This window comes from Cavia porcellus, unplaced genomic scaffold (assembly GCF_034190915.1).
Source record: "Cavia porcellus strain 051 isolate PalLab524CR breed Dunkin Hartley unplaced genomic scaffold, mCavPor4.1 scaffold_4, whole genome shotgun sequence".
NCBI lineage: Eukaryota > Metazoa > Chordata > Mammalia > Rodentia > Caviidae > Cavia > Cavia porcellus.
This window is the reverse complement of record NW_026947487.1, coordinates 15,219,498-15,243,247: the sequence shown is the minus strand read 5'-3', so window position 1 is coordinate 15,243,247 and position 23,750 is coordinate 15,219,498. Positions and strand designations below refer to the sequence as shown.

Sequence of the window (23,750 nt, the reverse complement as noted above, 5' to 3'; positions counted from 1 at the left end):
ATTAGCAGGATATATTATAGTAACTTATTTGATTTCCTATTAACTTGATTTGAAGTGCTGTAATACTCCCACTGTCTTGTTTTGACTGATTAGACTCTGTTCTGTTCTGTATGATAGTATCAATTTTGAAGGTATAGGCAACTACTTTGTAGGCAATATGATTCACTATGATGCCCATTGTGGTTTGACTATTGTCTTCTTTGGAAGTCCTGTAGTGCTTACAAGGTTTAGGTTTTATTGGTCTTGTTCTCTACTGTTTTGTTCAACTTTATATTGCCTAATGAGATAGACAATTATTTTTAAGGAAGCAAGAGGCATTATGATAACCATTGTTGATAACCTTGTACTCTGTTTTTATATCATGTGCATCCTTGGTTTTGACTGATAGCTTTGTTTTGCCATATTTGACTTCATTCTCTTCCAAAAAAATTGTAATAAGAACTAAATATAAATAGTAACTCTTTTTGATTTCCTATTAACGTTTTTTGAAGTCCTGTAGTACTCCCACGATCTTGTTTTGACTGATTGGACTCTGTTCCATTCTATATGATAGTATCAAGTTTGAAGACATAGGCAACTACTTTGAAGACAATAAGATTCACTAAGATACCCATTCTGGTTTGACTATTGTCTTCTTTGGAAGTCCTGTAATGTTTACAATGCCTAAGTTTTATTGGTCTTGTTCTCTACTGTTTTGTCCAACTTTATAATATCTAATAAGATAGACAATTCTTTTTAAGGAAACAAGGGACAACGTTGATAATCATTGTTGATAAACTTGTACTCTGTTCTACACCATGTGCTATGTCTATCCTTGGTATTGACTGACAGCTTTGTTTTGCCATATTTGACAGTATTCTTTCCCCCCGCCAAAAAAAGTAATAAGCACTAAGGAGTAATAAAATCCAAAATGTGTAAATTTTGTTGTAAAAAAGAGAGGGGAAAAAAAAAAAAGAAAAAGAGCTCTAACGGATATAACAGCAAGTGTGTTTAGGGGTGTTAAATAGCTGACTATATCAATGTTTTTGGATCATTGAACACAGCTGTTTGCAGTCTCCCTGTTTGAATTTCCACCTTGAATTCTTTGATACTGTGATTTGAGGAGCTATTTTCAAGATGATAATATGTAATCTACTAACAGGTGATTTCTTACTGTTATTTTTTTTTTTTTTTTTTGTAGTCCTGTATTACGTATACCCTTACACCGCTTTGGTTTGTTTTGTGTTTTTCTCTTTTTCCTCTTAAATAAAAAAAAAAAAAAAAAAAAAAAAAAAAAGAACTAAAGAGTAATAAAACCCAAAATGTGTAAATTTTGTTGTAAAAAAGAGAGGGGAAAAAAAGTGCTCTAAAGTATACAACTTCAAGTGTGGTTAGGGGTGTTAAATAGATGTCCATATTAATGTTTTTGGTTGGACCATTGAACACAACTGTTTGCAGTCTCACTGTTTGAATGTCCACTTTGTATGCTTTGATACTGTGACTTGAGCAACTATCTCTAAGATGATAATGTGTAATCTATTAACTGGTGATTTCTTACTGTTTTTTTTTTTTTTTTTTTTTTTTTTTGTAATTCTGTATTAATTGTACCCTTACACTGCTTTGTTTTTTCCTTTTAAATAAAATTAAAAAAAAAACTGATCTGAACAGAATGAGGAAGGCATTTTAGGTCTTCAAAACTAGACAATAGGGAAATCACTAACGGCTGTCGTACAGTCTCTCGTTCTCTTCAAAATAGCTGTCCATACTTTCATGTATATTGAAGATCAACAAAATAGGCATGAGGGGGAGGGGCTGCTTGGTTTCCTGATGCTCCAGGTCCCAGCATGGCATGGGTCCCAGTAAACATCAGTGGCGTCCTGGGCTGCCACAGCCTACCATACTCAGAGCTGCTCACCAGGAGGGGAGGGGTTGCTTCAAGCTGTTTCTTTCTAATGAATTGACCATTTCACTGCCCAAGTTCTGAAATGGCCAACATACCATAGAAAGATATCTCTTTAGGCTCCTGTTTGAAACCAACAGCATCAGGAATCTGCCAAGGTCAGAATCAAGGGCCAGGTTTTTGAAGATTTTAAAAATGTATTTTAATTGAAATATAGTTACACCTATTTATGGGACACATTATTATTGTGGTTGGATGCATATATAAAATGGGTAATGACCAACTCAGAATAGTCTGCCTTTCTTTTTTTTTTTTTTTTTTTTTGTCTTTTTCATTTTTTTTTTTTTTTAATCGGTACCAGGGATCAAACTCATGACTGCCTGCTTGCAAGGCAGGTGCTTATGCCACCGAGCTAAATCCCCAGCCCCTAGTCTGCCTTTCTGTATATTCAGATGTTATCATTTTTATACATTTTGAACCTTTAAACTCTGGTAGGCATTTTCAAGAGTGTTATTGTTAAGGAATGATATCATTCAGCATCAAAACTATTGCCACCTTCTTTTCTACTTTGCTATTTTCCACGCTCTCACCATTTCCACTTTCCTCTTTCCTTCCAAATGGTAGTGACTTTTTCAACTGAACACCCAAATACATTTCCTGAAATCAGTGCCTAATCTCCAAATAAAAACTGCAGAATATTCACAATTCTCCTTATGTTGATGCAAATATTTTGCATAAAATGGAAACCACAATAATCCCATTCCAAAAGTTCACAGTTCCATCATTTTCCAAAAGTTCAAGTTTATTCCAAGGTTAAAGGGAAAATTGTAGCTGAGAACCTCTGCAAAAGTAATTTTCAAAAAGTTGCATAACCCAAGGTACAACAAATAGCACAGAGTACACATTTCCATTTTAAAAGGTAGGAATAAGGAAAAAGAAAAGATTAGGACCAAATCAAGAGTGAAGTTCAGGAGCACAGCACTTAGTCCTACAGTTTCTGTAGCTGTTTATTGAGTGTCTGGCATCTGGGGCACATGGTTTTATATTGTGGGTTTCAGAGGGCTTGGGCTTTGCTAATTGGAGCCCACATGGCCTCTCTCTTGGGCTGGCTGCACTCACAACCAGGAGCTTTCCTATGGGGACATTCCACATTCTTTGAGTCACCAGCTTCCCAGTGTTCCATCGCTGCTTTGGCTGCATTCTCAGTTTCATACAGTCCTCTCTCAGGAGCCTTTTAAACAGTCATCCAGGCCTTTCTTTGAAATTTCAGCGGAAGCCTACCTGATTCCACAACTCTTGCATTCCACTTACTGGTACAAGTAACCTGATGAGGACAAAGCCAAGGTCTGCCACCAGTGTGAGTGGTAGCCAGACCCCCTTACATCTACATCACAGCAGCAGGAAACTGAGTGCCAGCATTGCTGAGCATGATAAAATGGACATTGGGGAGATACTTCCTTAGCCTTCTCTTATGAAGCAAGATACCCAGAGACTCTCTTCTAAAATGAAGGGTTGATACTTTTGTACCTTTGAGGTTGCCATGGATGGAATGTCCCAGTACAAAATAATTGATTTCTTTTTTAAGGGTGGTAATCTCTTTAGCAACCACACCTATATGACCCAAATTTATACATGATTTATTTGGGGACAAAATTTATGTATTTCAAAAATTTCTGCTCTCTTCTTGGTTCCTAAATCTGATTGTAAATCCAAAGAAAAGTGACAGGATTACCTCTTACACAATCTAAATATTAGCCTGACCTGAAATTTCATAGAGGATTATGTTTTGAGCACAATGAGGGCTTGGAAAATATTAACAAGGATTGCCAAATGTGATGGAACACACCCATAATCCAAGCATCCTGGAAGATTTAGGCTTAGCAAGTTCGCATAACAAAATGAAAATTATAAAATAAAAGGCTTGGCATATAGCTCACGTGAAGGTCCTCATTTTAATTCATAGTGCTGATACAGAGAGAGAGGGAGAGAGAGAGAGAGAATTGACAGAAGATTTTTATCTTTCAAAGATGTTTGTGATGAAATCAATATTTGTGTCTTCTACTACTTTTGAAGAAGAAAAGGTCTATCTATTTATGATTTCCTGCTTGCATATTTCTGACATTGTATTATTGATGCCATTTTGACTAAAGAGTATCAGTTTGGAAAATTCCCAGAATTTAATAGTACTTTCAGCATTAGAAATACTTCAAAGTTTTTGTTTTATTTTGTTTTTCATTTTGTGATGCTAAGGATTAAACTGAAGGTCTAAGTTGTATTAAGCAAATGCTCTACCACTGAGCTATGTTCACAGTCTTTTTAGTTATAAGACAGGATCTCACTAAATTCTCCAAGCTGACTTTGAACTTTTATTCCCACTGGCTCAGCCTCCCAAGTAGCTTGCATTGCAAGTGTGTGCCACTGAAAACAACATGAAATATAATTTTAAGTAATTGCAGTGAGCATGGAAAGTCACACAATGTCTTTCAATTTGTGTTAACAAAGGTTAAAAGAGCAAATCTCCTTAGAAGTAGCAATTATCAGTCAACTCACTGATATTTTATCCATAATATGAAATGACTAGCTCCCTACATGAGTGAACTATCAGTATGATTATTTAAATGGGTTAAATTTTAACTGATCCAAATTGCTCTCATAGGTGCCATCTAGGTGAAAGCATAACCTTTTTTTCTAACATAAAATGTAACATTTCAAAATTATAAGGTAAGCAATTATTTTTAAAGAAAGGAACACGCTCACTTCACAAATGCACAAATACTAAAATGGAATAATAGATTAGCACGGCCACTGGTAAAAGATGACACAAATGTATAAAACATTCCATACTTTTGAAATTATTTTATTAAGAATTTTAATCAAATGAATAGATCTTTACTGTTCTTATCACACTGAAAAGCAAAAATCTGAGTTGACACATTTTAATTTAATACATAATAGTAATTGTTATGATTTAAATCCAATATCCCCTAAGTCCATGTGTTCAGAGGTGGAGCTTTTAAAAGGTGAGTGGATCCTCGGGACTTTTACTCTTCAGTAAATGTGTCCTAGGAGACTTCACAGCTGAGTGGGTCGCCAGGAGTTGGGCACTGGTTGGGGGAGGATTGTTTACCTGTCCTGCATTTTCTACTCTCTCTGTGCTTCCAGTCACCTTGAGGTGAAGACACTCTTTCTGTCATGTCCTTGTGTCATGCCATCTCTCCATTGGAGCCAACTGTCCAGGGACCAAAGTCTCTGAACCTATGAGCCAAAATAGTTTCTCAGTTGGAGGTATCAGGTTATTTGTTGTAGTGACAAGAATGTGATTAATATACAGTAACCTTTTTAGTACGTGAATACACCTCATGCCATCACATGGTGAATCGCAAGTCTACAATATCACAATAGAGTTTATGCCCACACCCCCGCATAAAAGATATAATTTTTGTCATTTCAAAAATTCCTGATATTTTTCTTTCTTATTATGATAAATGTGAAATGCTATATGGTTTGGTCTCAAGATATTAACGAGGATGACTTCATGTAGCATAGGATTCACATTGGCTTTCCAGAGGAAGATAATCAGTTTCAGACTTACTGAAAGAGGATGTGGAATGAAATGGATTAATTGATCCTGTGTTCCATGACCATATAAACAGTCATGGTGACTGGAGGGTGGTGTAAATTTTGTCTTATCATATGGTTCTTAGCATAGCTTCAAGTGGTGCTCATTCATACCAGAAAGAAAATGAACAAAAAATGCCCGCTGCCATGGAGTTTTTGGTTTTCATAGCAACACCTGGCACACTTCACTTTCCTGGCACATGAGGACTATAATTCAATTTCTATTGATGAAATTGAAATCCTTTAAGGAAATCTTACAGTAATTAAATGACTCTGCTTCGTGCAGAAATTTTTTTCTGTTTTTGAATTTGAAGAAATGTGCTTCTCTTTACCCATCTTTTGTCTGCATCTCCCTTCCAATTTAAGTGTGTTCTTGTGAGAAGTAGAAATAAATGCTGTAATTAAAAGCATTTCTGATAACATTCTACATCAGGGAATTCACTTTTGCTGTGGACAGTCTTTGATACAGAAAACACACAACAGATGGCATGTTTAATGCTAATCTCCTTATTATTCACCACCCAATGTTACAGGCACATTCACATAGCAAACTTCACATAGCAAATAATTATGGACTAGGTTTAATGATCACGCTATCTTGAAGCCTATTTTAGCCTATTCATTGAATGATACTGACTTACAGTGACAATGGAGGTTTTTCTTGTCTTGATTTGCTTCAAAACATTTATTCTGGAATTCTAATCAATTTTCTAGGTAATCTATTTATGCAGTTTGACTTTTCAGTTCAAAAACACAATTTTGTTGCTTTTATTTGCCACAACTATGAATCATTACTCATTTTTAGGGAAAAGTTTAGTAACTGATTATATTTGAAAAACAAGAATAAGTGAATGTTATAAATGAAAATATTAGAGGTTCATAGATGTAGAAATTTCTGTGAAAGTGAAGTCTGGAGAAGTTGCAACAAACAAATCACAGGTACTGGGTACCACTCGCTCAGAACTACTGCCTTATTCTCATTAATGAAGAAAATTTCATCTCCATGTTCTTTTGTTCTGGCTGTTTTCAATTACTTTCAATATTAGCTTAAACCTATAGGAGAAGAATTACTAAAATTGACATGATGCTTACTGAGTATTAAACATTATGTTTAATAGTCTTACAGTTCATATAACATAAGAAGTACTCACATAACTTGTACACTGCTATGGTCCTGTTACATTCATGAAGTTGTGCGTTCATTAGCATTATCAGTTTTAGAACAATTTCATCAATACAGAAACAAATCTGTACCTATTAATGAACAATTTTCACCTCTATCACCCCTCTGTATGACTTAGTATTAGCCAATACTTCACACTCAATGCAAGGTGTAATGACATTTTCCACACAAGCATTATGGCAATAAAAGACCTATATTTGTTTAGCAAGCATTTATTGAATATTTTCCAGGTGCCAGACAAAATGATATGTAGTAACAATAGACAGCTAAATAAAACACTGGATCCTGTGATTTAGTTAGAAAGTAATTGCATAAGAACTACAGTTATGTATGTGAATAATTCTTAGAAAAATGAGAAAAAGTACTATAGCAAAGGCATTTGAAAGTGATACATAATTGTAAAAGAACTTTTGATTAAATTCGCCTAGAGCAAGGGAACTGTAAAGTTTAGATACAAATCCTATAACAATTATTTATTAACATTTAATGACAATATTTATTTAATACTCATTGCCATGGTTCATATAAATCTAGAATCCACAGTTTTGAAGATGTATAAGTCTTGATCCTGAAAACTTGAGAGATCAAAGATACATTCTAAGAAAGATATTTGAGCACCTTTAAAACTTTTTTTTTTCTGAGTTGGATATAATTTTGACTCTGGAAATATTACCAGGGCTTTTGAAATTATCCCTGGTACCAACTCACTTAGTATATTCCAATAAGATTTCTCATCATAGTAAGAAAGCATTTACATATTCACAAATTAAGATAAATTTTTTGTTTAATACTTGAGAACACAGTGCACCTGATAGGTTTAAAAATTAATTGTGCCTTTCTCACTTTCCATCCTTTTATCTATGTTCTTTTTGTTCTTATCAATTATCTGAGCACTCTCAGTGTACCACGAAGTATATTTGCTTATTCAGTTAGACAGTCACACTATTTCAAACCCTTTTTATGAGATAAGCATAAAGAAACAAGTACAATCTAAGTAACTATGTGTCCATTTTTATCACCATATTTATTATTGTGACAATAATTTTGACTGATCACTCTCTCTCATTCCTTCCATCACAGCATGACTTCAGATGTCCAAGTTCACAGAAAAATTATTTCTATAGATAACCCATTTGCCACTCCTGCACTGTATTTCTCATGACAGTCATTTCTTGTTCATGCTTTTGACCTTCAACAAATTAATGTGGCATTTTTTTGTTTGGTGATGATTTAACATTGCTGGTCCCTGTAGCAATAATTTTTCCAGTTTAAAGTTTACCGTTCTGCCTGCTGATATAGTTTCATATATTTATATGAAGTCATTTTATGTAGTAGATTTTATGATCTCCATTATGGAACACTTACTTTGATTTATGTATTTATATCTTAGTTGTGCTTAATGGGTATTGCTGAATAAAACTGGTAGGATCATCAATTTCAAGGGAGAGAGTTTCCTATTTATTGCACACACCAAAACTAAAGACAAAGCAATTAAGATACCACGCACCCGCAGAAGAGAGGGATTTCCATTAAATATTCTATTTGTGTGGTTATTAAAAAAATAGGAGAAAGTTGATCCTGGTGGCCCCAGACTCTACTAGTTGATCACTAAATCTTGCTTATCTATTATGTTTGGGGCACAGAGACTCTCACTGAGGTATCTAAAAATGGTGGAGGGTCAATGGTTGAATTGTGTTTCCTTCCCTTGCAAAGGTAGCAAAATAATATTCAGCTCTGTGAGATTAAAAAATCAAATAGAAAGTTTGGCTCGACATGAGAAGAGAAATGATACCAGTTGATAGAGAAAGATGTCATCTCAGGTGATTCCCTCAGTGCTTACTGAGTTATGTTACCTCATGTTACATGATATGATCATTGTTGATTTATTATTTAAACAGTAACCTATTAAATAATAATTTATGTAAATGATAAATTCATAACATGACATATTAAAGTTATCTTTTAGAAGCCACCTTTACTTTTTTTCTACTTAACTCACTAACTGGTGGAGACAGCAATTAGCTTTTAGGTTTTGATGCTGGATTTTCTTTCTTGTAAAATATATTAGTCTCTATTTGAATCATTTTATAGCATTGTTTTGGAAGTTACTAACCTAAGCGAAATTTCCACTTTGATTGCTCAGTAGACATTTTGAAAACTTGTCCAGGCTCTACAGCAGGCACGCTACAAGTATTTTCCCTCAACTACATTGCAGTGTGAGACATTATTAACCTAACTTTAAACATTGAACAGCAGCAGCAATAACAAAGTGTTGTTCACAAAATTTAATTTATCCTAAATCAGACAGCAAATATCTAATCTCAAATTAGCAATCAATGCTGACAAGTCTCACAAAGCTGCAATATCCCTGAATAGATAGCTCCACCTTCTGAGAGGATGACAGTGTAAGCTTAGGTTGTGGCTGGGGATTTAGCTCAGTGGCATAAGTGCCTGTCTGGCGATGGTGAGGTCATTAGCTCAAAGTTTAATGTAATCTTTGGTGGAATGAAATTTTAAAAATTGCCTAAAAGAGCATTTTTGTTTTACAAATATTAAATAGCATTTGTTCATTTGCTTCAGTGATCTTCATGTAGCATATTAAGTAAATAAATAAAATACTTAACATATCAAACTATCAGATAATCTGTAACTCTTGATAGATACATAGTATACACTTTACAGAGACAGGTTTTTGTTTGCTTTTCTGGTACCAGGAATCAAACTCCGGACCTTATCCTTCCTGAAAGGCGATATGCCACTGAGCTATATCCCCAGCAGTACAGAGACAGGTATGAATTTTCATCTCAACCTAATCACTCATTATGATAAAAGTAAAACATCAGAAATTAGTTTGTGATCATTTTTGCACTTTTCCCTTGGCATCAGCACTTTAGAAAGCAGTAAATGTCTGGTGGGAGTTTATCAGCTGAGCCTACAGTGGTATGCCCTATTTTTCAACTTTTCATGCATCTGTCACTGTCTAGGTTTTAGCCAAGTTGCTGAGCATCAGAGTCTTCTCTCAACAAAGTGCTAAAATCCATAACTCTGAAAACCCTCTTTTAACCAATAACTAATGCTCTTCAACTGAAGTGGAACTGAAAAACTTAACAAAATATGAAAGCAATCCCCTATCAGTGAACCTGGCAGCTTCTATTTCAATTTCTTTGGGGATTCAAAGGTAATAGAAATATAGATATGAACAGTACTCCCTCTGCAGTTTATTTCAGAACTGCAAACTAGGGTCAATGACAAGTTTCTGGAATAGATGTCAGAGAATATGAAGCTTCCTGGCAATATAAGTGTTTTATGCTCTGTCTTGATTTGTATATTAGTGACAAATATTTTTCATGAAACTATTTTTACTTTTAATTGACTCTTTGTTAGTAGACTTGTTTGCTGACAAATCATTAACAATGATTCTGATCTTTTTTTTAACAGGAGTAAACTTTTGTGAAATTAAATAAGAGCAGATTATTTTTAGTGAGTTTGTCAATTTCTGGAATATATGATGTTTTACTGATGCGACTATGTCTTCACTATATGTATGCATACAACAGCATACATAAGGATGCATATACACACATGTGTATGTATATATGTAACATACATACAGTTTGATGTTACTTCTTTTAAAGTAAATATACATGTGAAAATGATTTTAAAAATACAATTGAAATGATGTGCAATGGTGTGTGGTAACTTTTTATTTTAATTACCCATGAAAGATATTTATCAATTCCATCGTAAAGTACTGCTTTTACTTTTTTATAGCTTGCTTTCTCCTAGGACCTAATTCTACACAAGAATAGAAAATTGAAAAGGAGGGAGACTGTGGCAAAAGTAATTGATGTCCCTTTCGGTTTTCCCCTAGAGAATGCTTCCGCAATAGCTTAAAGTCTCCTGATTTAAGTCTCACAGTTTAACTTGTCAATATGTAATTATGATTCCAAAACAAAACGGGTTACTTTACATTTGTGTTGTGGTGCTGTCTCGCTGAGTGAGGAAGAACTGGCTAGAAGAATGCAATGTCTCATGAGCAGTTTCTTATTTGATGATCTACTGGGGTTAGAATTCTGACTGTGGCTACTATCTTTAACAATTTTAAGCAAGATTCCTCCAGAGGTTCTATAATAGCTATAAAGGTTTCAGTCCATGATCTTAAATTTGACTGCTATGATATTAAGCATTGTAAAAGAAATATACACACATAGTTCTCTGTGCATAAAATATACACATTAATATATCAAACAATCAAATCTACGTCCTTCATTTATAATTAACATTTTTGGATTTTATATTAATTTGAACTTCTGGAGGAATAACACCCTCAAAGCGATAAAGCATTTATATTTTAATAGTTGATTTGGATTAACAAAATGCTTTTTTACCTCATTTTGATTAAAAAGTAAAGGCTAACTGCTTTGGGTTGTAGAGAAAATGTGTCTTTTACCTTTTATCTTTGCTGTGATATTTTTTACCTTTTCTACCTTATGGCTAAGGCTAAAGTAAAGTGTTTAGATTATGTATTATAACCTCACAACTCTATCCATGTGTTAGTGTTCAAAAACATACAAGTAAGGTACTTACTAAGCAGCTACTACCTACAGCCTTGTAAACAGTGTGGAAGTTACATGGTTTGTTCTCTCATGGGGCTTGTCTAGTGAGCAAAGTAATGTCACGTATAATTTACCAATAAAAATTTAAATAATTTCAATAAAGAAAGCTACAGAGTATTTTAAGACTGAAGAAAAAAAGAATCTTTATATAACTGGGTGTTGGTGGTGATGTTTGTGAGGAAATCACATCCATACTGGAGGGAGAGGTGTTGATGGATGAAGAGGATAATGTACAGTAGCAGAAAGAGATTAGAAGGCGTGGGGGGAAGTAAAGAGAAGACATACTTGAAAAAGAAATGAGGACAGTTGTCTTGGAGCCCACTGAAGAAGAGACTGATATAGAGCTCTTTTAGGGTCTTGTGGTTCTTACGGCTTTTTAAAGTTAACAATTATTGACAGATTTTAACGAAACGTGAATGGAGCTGGGTGTGGAGCAGGACTGAGGGAAGTTTTAAATAGTGAAAGTGACATTTCACTGTAGTAACTGGATAGACTATGGTGCCATTTACTCAAGTAGGAACCATTAAGGTTATAAAAGACCCTTGTGAGAAATAAAAGTGGCTCTGTCAGTGTCAGAAATCAAGAGAGCACTCACATCAAAAATATAAATATGAGAAAAAAAAAACTCAGCTGTGTTTAAGCTGCTCCTTATTTTTCTCTCAAAAGAGTTTAGCCACAAAATAATCATTTAAAGATACAGTAAGGGCAGCTTTTACAAAGCACCCAAGAGCAGAAGCCACACTAGAATTTGTGTAGTGGTAGAACAGAAACTGTAAGGGTTAGGTCTTTATCAAAGATATGTGTGGAAAAGGAGAACTCTGAGGTAGTTACATGCTGTTGACTGAAAGAAATTATTTCTGGAAATAAATATGATTTAATCTGTTCGAAAGACCCATAAGACAGTGAAAAGTTATAAGACAGAGAGATTAATTTAGCAGCAGTATATTTACAAATGCTAGAGGGTTTGGGGACAGAGAAGCCACAAGAAAGATTAATTAACAAGTATTTCATTTTAAAAGAAGGATGTGTAAATATGTGTTGGTATCTTGTATGTCACCAATTCAAGATTATTCTCAGAAGATTTCAGCCTTCTCTGTATATTAATAGGCTACACGTTTTGAGCAAGGCTGAGAGGCTGACACTGTAAAGAAAGTAAAGAAGAAAACTGAGATTGTGGGAAAAGGAGGCAGAGCAGATGAGGAAACGGAAACTCATTGGAAACACTGACTGTAAGGAGGATACACAAATTTGACTGAAAGCCTGATGTAATTTTTGGTCCACACAGTTGACATTCTACCTGAGACTGGTGACCATAAATATATAGCTAAGCCATGATAGTTACTGTGATTTTGCCCCCTATAAACATAAAGGACAAATTTATTAAAAGGTAGTGTTTTCTTGGTTAATTTTCCCTATGCATACAAGGGCAAAAAAGCTATTGACTAGAGAGAATTTTCAGATGGGGTATAGAATTTTAAAACTAAAGTTAGTGAGAGAAACACCTGCACATTTCACTGTTTTATGAGCTCAGAAGATTTATTTAGTCATTCATTGTTGAAATTTTCATTTGTAACAGAATATAAAATAGTTTTACTGGGATATCTCAAAAAAGATTTTCATACAACACGTTTAATAAGAATAATTATATTAAGACAGCAATCTTTAGCAGTTGTACTGTCAAGTATAATGAGAATGGTAGCCTGGACTACAGCTGATATGTAGGATGGAAAAGGCAATTGTTTCTCAAGGCAATAAGGTAAAAAAAAAAAAAAAAAAAAAAAAAAAAAAAAAAAAAAAAAAAAAAATTAAACACTTAACAAAGAGCATCACTGCCATTGAGATGCTATTTTTAGCCTAAATAAAGTCTGCTAAGTCTTTGACAATGTTCTTAAATTTTCTCATACTATCCAATCTATGACTGTTGCAATTTTCTATATAAAGTTATATAGGCAAATCACCCAGAAAAATCTACAAATACCAAGCAAAGGGTTAATGGTTTTTAACGTACAAGTACTTGTTACTCATAAAGAAGATTCTATTATGATACTGTTTCATATAAGTGATAACAATTCACAGTAGATGCGCAGAGGTCCAGAATTACATCAGAATTTCAGATATAATGCGTAAATGTGGTATTTGTGTGGGGTAGCCTACCATATCACAGTGAATATTCTGTCATATAAAAGAATTAAATTTTTGTTAGGCTTGGTCTGATAGATTGTTACAGATCAAAAATTGTTGCTTAAATCAGTGATAACATTTTGTTTCTATTATGTCTGAGATTACTGCCATGAATATTTTAAGGATTAATTCTAATATTGTAAAGTTGTATTTTCAATTATTGAGTACTTTATCAGTATAGGTTTCATATAGTCTAGTCAATCTTTCCTTTCTAATTTGGGCTTATAAAATTCAATCAGAGAATATTATTATTATTATTGCAGTATAATAAAATAGCCCCTTTATATTTAGGATATTTATTTGATTTTGAAGAGTGATTATTTCAATGTATTCTCTAACATACAAATGAAATATTCTTAATTTTAATTTTTTCTTATAAAGATACCTGTCATAGTTGAATTTTGTTTTCATTATCTACATTTCTCTATTCAGAATCCTGACTTTTCCTTTTCTAAAATCCCATTTGTCCTTAGTGTGCTCATTATAAATCTCGTCTTCTAATGTTTAATTGAATTGCCACACAAGATAAGAGATGTTTCATATACTGTTTTAAGAATACATAGAATCCTTACTTTGCCCATTTTACTCAGTATTAGCATTTTGTGTAATACCATAATCAAGGTATTGGCATTGATATAATCTATATGGTTTATTTATAACTCACTAGTTTTACTGATTCTTGCCTGTATGTGTGTGTTTTTGTGTGGTATGCATTCAGTTTTGTGTCATTTTTTTCACTTGTGTCATTTTTTCACATACACCAGAATAGTCTAATCCTGAAGTTTCTGTACCACATTAAACTCTTTTACTGTTTTTCATTCCTTACATATCCAAAACCTGCTAATTACTAATTTGTTTTCATTTCTTGAATTTTATCATTCCAAAACGTTTTATAATAGAAGCATACAGCAATCTTTTTTATTGGCTTTTTTCATTCATTATGATTCTCTGCAGATTTTGCACATCTGAATAGTTAATTATTTTTTTATGTCTGAGTGATATTCTTGGTAATATCAGTTTATTGAATCATTAATTCATAGGACATCTGCAGTCTTTCCATAACATACCTATTAAGATGAGAGCTGCTAATAGTTTTCCTCAAATGTAGTCAAGTTGGGGAGTTAGCCCTTCAAAATATGAATTTGATAAAATGTATATACTCACTTGGTAACAAGCACAGGAACACAGCAAGTTAGTTTATGAAGGAATTTTTAAGGCTTAAGATACAAACTAGAAAAAAGGAAGAGATGGGATGATGGGTTGAAGATTTTGATAGATTGTGAAACTAGTTTCCAGAGAGACTGTATCATGTTATATTTTCACTATAAATCAACAATAATCCCATATCTCCATCTTCTTACCTGCATTGATGTTGACTAAAACTCATATGCCATCATCAACCCATCATCCCATCTCTTGTCTAGTAAACTTACAGATGCTCTTAATGTTCTTCATAGAGTAGCTTGCATACTACATCTTCACATGGAAAGAGAAAAGGTCTTCCTTTTCTACAAGCACAGCCAGCATTAGTTGACTATGGCCCCACCAATATGATCTCATTAACACCGCCTAATAGTCTTCCTCAAATGTAGTCAAGTTGAAGAGTTAGCCCTTCAGAATGCGAATTTGATAAAATGCATATACTCACTTGGTAACAAGCACAGGAACACAGTAAGTTAGTTTATGAAGCAATTTTTAAGGCTTAAGATACAAACTAGGAGAAATAGACTATAAGACAGAAATTTATTTGTCAAATTAAAATATGGTTCCACATTATGCTAATGTGGTTTTGCATGTTTGTAGTTAGTAAGAATGAAAATTTCCAGCAGAAACCCTGTTAGCACAACTTTTCCAGTTTTCTAAGATGACTATTTGCCTGTCACATACTTTTAAAGTAAAAGTAAAATTGGTAATGCCTGGTAAGTTTGGTTGCAATTTAAAAAGGTACTTGCTACAGTGATGAAGAAAACTTTGTGTTGAATTGTTGACATTGGTGATAAACTGAGTTTCACTAAAGCCTGCTCTAAACATGTTTTCCTAACTCATCATGCAAAAAAAAAAAATAAATAAATAAATAAGGGCTTAAGAGGTCTTTGTAAGGGATCATGCATTTGCATTGGAGCACCATTTGTTGAGGTCAAGACTATTGATTTATTAGCAGAAGGATGGATTTTTTCAGTGTTATAAAAATAAAACACATTGAAATAATAATTGAAGGTCACTCAAAGATTGACATTCTGGTGTAATGGATGAAGGAAGAAAAAAGTAGACAAGTGTCAAGGGAAAAGGAAGCTGAAGAAAAACAGTTTTTAACCACCCATGCAGAACACCACACCCATTCCTTGCATTTTTACTCAGATCCAGTCTGAATGTAAACTCTTCCTTTATAAGCAGACATTGAACTCTGAGAAAAGATGACAGATGTAGGTTATATCATGCCTTTTGTCACCCAACATGGAGCTCTTCAAATATATACAAACACACAATTAATGCATTTTCTCATTAGTATGAGATCAACTGAAAAGCACTGATTAAATAACAGTTTTTCTTTAGGACTGTTTGAAATTCCAATAAAAACTAAGGATTTTTTAAAATATAGAAGTTTTTTCTTTACTATTTCCTTTTCTTTATGAAATATTATTATTGCAACCACATTTTCTAATAAAATCCCAGTGAAATTCCTGTGTTCTTACTATACCTTTTCACAGATTACTAACTGCGTTTTGCTCGTATGACTGTGATATATCTAAAAAGCTTCCATGGAAGTTTGAAACACTGAATTTTACTCATGGTGTGTAAATTAATTCATCAAAACCTTGATATAGACTTTTATATGATGCCATCTAAAAACAATTACTGCATTACTAGATGCTAAAATTATGACCTGATTGACCATGTATTTGGGGCTTTAATTTGTTTTCTTATTTTTAAAATGATTGCACCTCACAATTAATAGTATATCAAGTCACTTTGCTATGTCAACTATTAAACACCTGAAAGTCAATACTGCCATTAGTAAGAGAAATGCATATAAAAGATACAGGAGTTTTGATGTATTTATTTTGTATCATTGGGATTTCCTTTTATGATTGATATATTATAGAAGGTTAACTAAGAGACTCAGTAGGGAGCCATGGTCCTACTTTATAAATATCCTCATTCTATGCAAGAGGATGGCGCAGTGATTTTGTGACTGCTACACTCACCTTGGGGGACAGAGGGTGGCCTGCATACAATATAAGAGAAGATAAATTTCCCCCCACCCCTGGGTTTTTGTTCTTGCTGCTTTTGCTGGCTACTGCCCTGGACTGTTCCCCCTGTGCCACCCTGCCTGGACAACTTATTATGAAATGAAACCTCCACAAATTGTAAGCTAAATAAACCTTTCATTCCTCAATTTTGAGTGTTTGATATTTTGTCTCAGCAACAAGAGAATAGTATCTAAGATGTGCGCTCTGTTGATTTGAGTTATGAAGAAAGGAAGCTACAATCTACTCAGACTTTGTTGCTGTTTCCATGTTAGGCAAAGCACTGAACAGCAAGTAAACAGTAAACAAAAATAAATGAGACAGCATCGTGCTTTTTGATAGGGAGGTAAAGCTGAGTTAACATCCTTGGTTTTCTGTGGAAAATGGACGGTCTTCCAAAATTTTATAGATACTTATGGAGGTCTTACATCCTTAAGGTTGATCTGTTTCCCAGAGCCTCTACTTATACAAAGTGAAGCACCATTATTTTTTTGACTTCCTCAAGAAAAACATTATGTCAAAAACTTTTTTTTGTAATAATGCACAGTGGCCTGGCTAGAAATATGAAGAGAAGATTAAAAAGTCAAAAAACTTCATATTGAATGTTATAATTCCATTTTTTTTGAAGTATTTTTAAGGACTCTGCATCCTGACATTCTCTCAGGGCTAAAATCCCTCCTTTAGTGCCTGATTCTCACACTCTCTAATGTTCTTCTGAGATATTGTCACTTCTTCCTCTTTCCTGGAGTAAATCAACAAACACACAGACCAACTGTTTCTTGTTGGAAAAGACAGGTAAAAGGTAGTCGAATATTTCTGATTCTTAACATCATTTTCTAAAACCTTAGCTATTCCTAAATCATCTATTTTTATCCTTCAGAGAGCATATGACAAATCTTAAGACAATGAATAAATTGCCACTTTACTTTTATATTCTGATAGACCAGTGTTCTTGAAGCAATTCTTGTAAATACAAAGACATATACCTGAATATCTGCATGTTTTCTCAAGAAACCTGTCTGAGCCTGGGTTTTTGCGAAGATGGATGTCATTTTATAAAATTGTATTTTCACACAAAAATAATCTGTGATTAATTATGAAAATACTGAATAGTGAAATTGCCTAAAGATGAGATCACTAACTACACAAGAAGTACATAGCTCATGAGTCTCTGATGGAGATAAATTGGAAGCTCTCTCTGTACTGGCATAAACAGCTTCTCTGTCAGTCTGTCATCCTCTCCTGTTTCTGTCAAGCCTGTCTGAGAAAGTTCATTCCAGGGTCTTGTTTCACTGCACTTTCTAGACTTTTTATAGCGCTTATCTTTATCCTATTTTGGAAACTTTAAGGGCAAATTCACTCCTAAAAAATAAGTAACACTTTTCACAAAACCAAGTGATTATTCTTCTACACGTAAATCCTAACCACTATTTATTTGCATGTTGTTATGTTTGCAATATACGGGAGAAAACAATGGAGAAGATGTAGCAGCAATGTTAGGTTACAATTTCAAGACAGAAATTTACCAATGGATACAATTTAGATGATTTTAGCACCAATCAAACCTGAATGAGTGTAAGGTACTCAGAATGTGCACTTATGGATTTGTAACAGTTAAAAGATTATGTGCATATGTTATAACATTGTATTATACTTTTATAGCTTCCTAAATGAATATTCTCCACATGAGTCTAGAAAGAAAAGAAAAGTTACATCTATGTGTTTGAATAAAACCCTTTTGTGCATTTATGACCCCCCAAAAAACAGCCTTGAAGTATCAGAGATTTGAAAACAAAAAAAGACACATAGTAGGTGCCTGATGTATCTTCACAAGTTTAATTTTATATTTGCATTTCTGACATAGATAAAAGATGTAGAAAAATTACGTTTAGCAGATAATCCCCTATTGACTCTACTTCAGGAAAAAAAGAATGTGTTGGAACTTCAGCAGCCAGACAGAATATTTTATGAAGAATACACTAATTTTAGAGAGGAAACAAAGTAGCTAAGAGAAAAAAAAAAAAAAAAAAAAAAACCACATACCATTCTATTTTAAAGACCTTGTGTTTTCTGATAACTTCTGATTTTAGTCAGTTACCTTGCATTTTTCTTTTACCTGTCTTTTCTTCTAAAAACTCCTTCTAACAGCAGACTAGAATGTCTAGGATTACTGGTACTACTGGTAGAAGTATCAAAATCGCCCATAAAAATATTGAAGCAAGAGTTCATCACCAGTGTTGCTTTCAGATCTGCTACCTTTTAGATTAAACCTCTTCTGGTTTATTATGAGCAGCAAAACATTTTTCCCATTCCATAACTCTTTCTTTACAGTGAACTATGTACTAAGCACCTTTTATTCCCTAGGAATCACTGGCTAGTGATAGACAATGTCTTTTGCAATGTAATATGGTAAGAAAAAAATGGATTTGTCAATAACAATAACAATAAACTACGGAAACAATACTTCATTTGTGCAGGTGCCCTGATGAAGATAAAACTCTGTACTGTGACTGTAAAGAGAAGCCAGAGGACTAGTTAGGCTGCCAGTTTAGAATGACTAGATAATCACTCCCTAAAAGTTACATGCAAGCCAAAACTTGAGCACAAAAAGATGAAGAGTGAGAGGACTGTTTTGCCAAAGAGCTGTGACTAAATACCAATCTGTGAAACATCATGAATACTGAATGAACTTGAGTCCAGTAGAAAACGGAGTAAGCAGAAAAACAGACTCTGGACAGATCATGCAGCTACTTGTTCTGAAAATGTGTTTAAGTAAATATGTGTGTATTCCCTTAATTTAATTTTTGGAGGTTACTGGAGATGGAACCACCTTTTGCACTGAGCTATGTCTCCAGTCTCTATTTAGTATTTTAAAACAGGATCTTGCTAAGTTTGCCATGCTGAAACTTACAGTCTTCTAGCATGAGCCACCAGACCCGGCTTCAGGTTTTATTTAAAACCCAAAAAGTCATTGTGAGGTTTAACACAGGGGAAAGACAAAGTCTGATATATAATTTTGATGGATCACTCCAGCTAGTGTGAAGAATTGATTTTTAAGAGGCCATTATAGAAGCAGGGAGGCTAGGCTACCATATAGAGCAGAGGCCCAGGCAGCAGATGGTCCTTTTGACTCATGTAGTAGAAGAGAAAAACTAAAGGCTAAGTGAATTTTCAGGATCCACTGTGGAGAAAACAAAAACATGACTTGGTGATAGATTGGATTTGTCTGTGTACAGGAAAAAAGGAAGCGTGCTCAAGATAAAAGTCAGCTCTGGCCTCACAGCGTGGTAGACCGTGATACTATTAGGACTGGGAAATGGAAGTGGGCGGGGACCGCTGGATGCAGGAGATGATGAGAAAAATAACAAGAATACTGCTTTGGTTATAAAATGGTCCATGAGCATGTAAGACAACCACTTAAGACAATGTGTCTCTGCTGTCTAATTCACCAGGCTTTAACAGTGTTTGCAGAATCTATGAATGTTAAAAAACACCACAGAAGTTAATGAATTCAACTAAAAAAGCAAACCTTTAAGTGAGACATAAATCTGAATTTTGTTTAGAGTACTACCATACTCTCCTAATATTCTCTCTGTATATATTAATATGTACCCTAATGTTCTATATTCACTACTGTGTATATGGTGTTAATAGTATAAATATATATTATCTAGTATGTATAGAATATAAGTATTATAGCATGTAACATCAGATACACAAATATACATACAGATCCAACCCAAATTTTAATGTAAATAAATTATATAAACTGATTTTATTTTATTGTTACCAATAGAGAGTGGTTCCTTGTGACTCAATTTCTTACCTACCCATCAGCCTACTCAAGGAAGACACTTTGGTATGACTACCTATATATACTACGTCTGCTGTACACCAATCAATTTGTTTCTAAAACTAGATGTTGTTTAAAGGTTTAATAATCTGTGAAACACAGAAGACTGTATGCTGGTCTCTGGAAAAACACACTGACTTCTGGATTTATGTTGTGTGACACTCAACAGGTAGATTACAGAGGTGACTGGGCAAAAAGTAGAATCTATTATTTAGACAAAGTAGAAGTCAACTAAGGGGACCTAAAACTTTTACAAGATGTATGTTCTCAGAAGCAAAAATAACTTGTGTTACATTTTCCCTTTCAAGTATCAATCCAAGCTTACCATGCAGGACATTTTATTAATTGTCCAATTGTGTAAACTGACAGTTATGATGACAACCAGATCTGAATGTTTCTTCATTCACTGGGATGACCAACGCAGGTGAGCAGTTTAGAAGAAAGAGAAGAGCCACCTACTTAAGAGATCAGCAGGCTAGAAAGACATACACCAGACCCAGTCATACACAGAGTGAGACAGGAGAGGTGATGCCTACAGACCAGCTCCTTGCAGTGCATTGGATGCCTAAAGCCAGTGGATTCACTCCACAGCCACATGGAGGTAGAGCTTCATCCAGACCACCCTGTGTGCTTATGGAAGTACCCTCTTCTAACCTTGGGTTTGAAATAGAGAAAGCAAGGGAACTGGTCTGATGTGCATTGGCACTTGAGTTCAAGTGGAGCAGGGGAATATACAGCAAGCTACGCCAGTGCATAGGGACAGACGTAAGTGAGTGCTGGCAGGGCTCCCTATCTACAGTACAGAAATGCTCCTGGTAGAAGGCTGATTCTTACGGCGTCTGATGGAGCTCAGACAAAACACTGTGTGCACAGAAACACTTGTTTTGAGACAGAGTAAACTTGATATTGTCAATTTTTAATTTCTTTTGCTCTCCTATTATTTGTAAAAATATAATGATAATTTGTTGTACATGTTAAAGTAGTTGAAAGTGTAGCATGGTGAGTGGTTAGAAATGATCTTTGTTTCCCATCTTTGACTCATATCAGTGGGTTTCAAATTCATTACCCAAAACAAATACAGTTGCAGGTTTCCACTCAGCCCTAGATGATTATTACTAACTCTAATAATCAAATCTTCAACATTTTGTGCTCTTCAGCTCTTTGAAACACAAACGAAGAACTCCAAACTAATACCAGGTAATATGTCTCACTTCATTGACAAAATCTTTCATTTGGTTTATAGAATTTTAGTTCCTTTCATTACAAGTAAAAGCAATCTTAGGAGCAATTTATAGAAGAAGCCATTTGAACCTTTGCCCTGAGGAGCTCTGAGAGCCAAAATTTGCATCTGACTGCCTGCACTGAGAGCAGTCTGAGGGGAATCCAACATTTTCCAGACTGAGCCCATACTCCCGCATCACTGAGTTCTTTCCCTGTTAGTGCCTGCCCTCGCTGCTTGAGGTGCTGACTTCGCAACTGCACCAGAGGAACTCACTGTGGACTCTGGCACTTTGTGTAAGTTTCAAGGAGGGAAGAAAGGTTTACTTTCTCTCTTTTTTTCTTTTTCTTCTCTCTCTCTTTTTAAAGATTTTGTGTGTGCCAAAGAACAAGAGCGTTTAGGAGTATTTTCTCTTTCAGCAACTCTTTAACTCTCCCCTTGTGAAATACCTTTCTGTGTACTTTGCAGAGAATGGAATCTCACTAGAGGTCCTCTGAAATGACTTCTGAAAAGATAGAAGTGAAGTGCGGAACTACTTCTCTCTTCCCCTTACAGGTAGCTGCAAAACAGAGCAATAGTGGTTATGCTAAAATTTTCATGCCAGGGAAGATGGTTTTCAAAGCATATAATCCTTATAATGTGTAAAGTGATTCCCAAAAGGCTAGTCTTTTTAATTAAATGGATTTTTAAATGAAAATAGGTGTAATTTAGAAGTAAAAGTGAAATAAACAGTGACCTAGAAGGTTTGTTATCCTCCGCTTCTTATTTTATCTGTGGTTTGGTCATATTTCTGATGTTGATCTTTACAAGCAATTGTACCAAATGTGCATTGCTGTGTGTGCCCTTGCACTTTTTTTTTGTTTTCCTAGCATCTCTTTCCCTTTAGATACTGGTTACGTCCTTAACTTTTACAGAAATCTAAACTGGTGTGCTTTTATGCTATTATAGTAGCATAACATTTTCTTTCTTTCTTTCTTTCTTTCTTTCTTTCTTTCTTTCTTTCTTTTTCTTTCTTTCTTTCTTTTTCTTTCTCACTTCCTTTCTCCTTCCTTCCTTCTTTCCATCCTTTCTTTCAGATGTTCCTTAACTTTTAAAAATGCTTCTGTAAAGAGATCAGAGGAAAGTGTTTGCTACTACAGTACAGGTTGTTACTAAAGGCATGGGGACATAAATCACTGGATCACCATGACATGATGATTTTAATATGATCGCATAAGAAGCATGTTGCTCTCACATTAATTTCCTGTTTCAGGAACATCTGTAATAAAAAAAAAATCCAAAATGTGATTTATAAAAGAGATTACAATTTCTATTACATTTTTAAGGTCTCAAGGAATTTGTCTTTTGTATTTAAAAAATTTGAAATGTTATCTCTGGATTAGCCAAACAAAGTCTTTTTAAAAATAATTCTAATTAAGCTTTTCTGATTTATAATTGCCAGCTGCTATTACAAAATAGGTAATCAGATCAATAATGCTTTGCATGGTTTATACATGAACAAAATATACACTTTCTGTGTCTGCTGGCAGATTTTCTTTCCTCTTAGATTTTTCTCTAATCCCATTTGACTTGGAAAGGGTTGAATATTCTTCAACAGTATTTGAGTGTCTTTCATCCATAATCTTATTGCTGGGATCTTTTGTAATTTGTAAAGCAAAATTAAAATCGACCTGTAATCTGTTAAAACAGTGCTAAGCACTCCCATCAGCCATTATCTCTGATAACTCCTATATCTTTGTGAAAAGGAAAAGCTCTTATGTATTGATTTTAAATAAAGAAACATAGCTGCTAGCCTGATTTTACCTGTCAGCACACTGAGGTACATGGGCTTTGTTCCCCCTACTTTGTAGTTGCCCTTTCCTTGTGAAATAATTACGCTCTTTTGTTTCACATCAGCATTGTATAACTTGGTCATTGTTCAGAATATTTATAGTTTGTGTCTTTGCCTATATT

General features: G+C 34.3%; 1 protein-coding gene and 1 non-coding gene across 9 annotated transcripts in view; one reads left to right on the top strand and one right to left on the bottom strand.

Annotated features, from left to right (window-relative positions):
• Pcdh9 (protocadherin 9) overlaps window positions 1-23,750 on the top strand; it is an 873,584-nt gene that overhangs the window by 589,259 nt on the left and 260,575 nt on the right. For 2 of the 8 annotated variants that reach the window (XM_063246820.1, XM_063246821.1), the window contains one exon: window positions 9,395-15,764. The exons of the other annotated variants lie outside the window; for them this stretch is intronic. In XM_063246820.1, the coding sequence (XP_063102890.1) occupies window positions 9,395-9,537 (143 nt within the window). In that variant the 3' untranslated portion in view covers window positions 9,538-15,764. Of the gene's footprint in view, window positions 1-9,394; window positions 15,765-23,750 lie in introns of those variants that run through there. 8 annotated transcript variants of the gene reach the window in all.
• Window positions 1,917-2,055, bottom strand: LOC111753850 (small nucleolar RNA SNORA2/SNORA34 family). The gene has a single exon (XR_002788628.2). It is a non-coding gene; the product is annotated as a small nucleolar RNA SNORA2/SNORA34 family (small nucleolar RNA).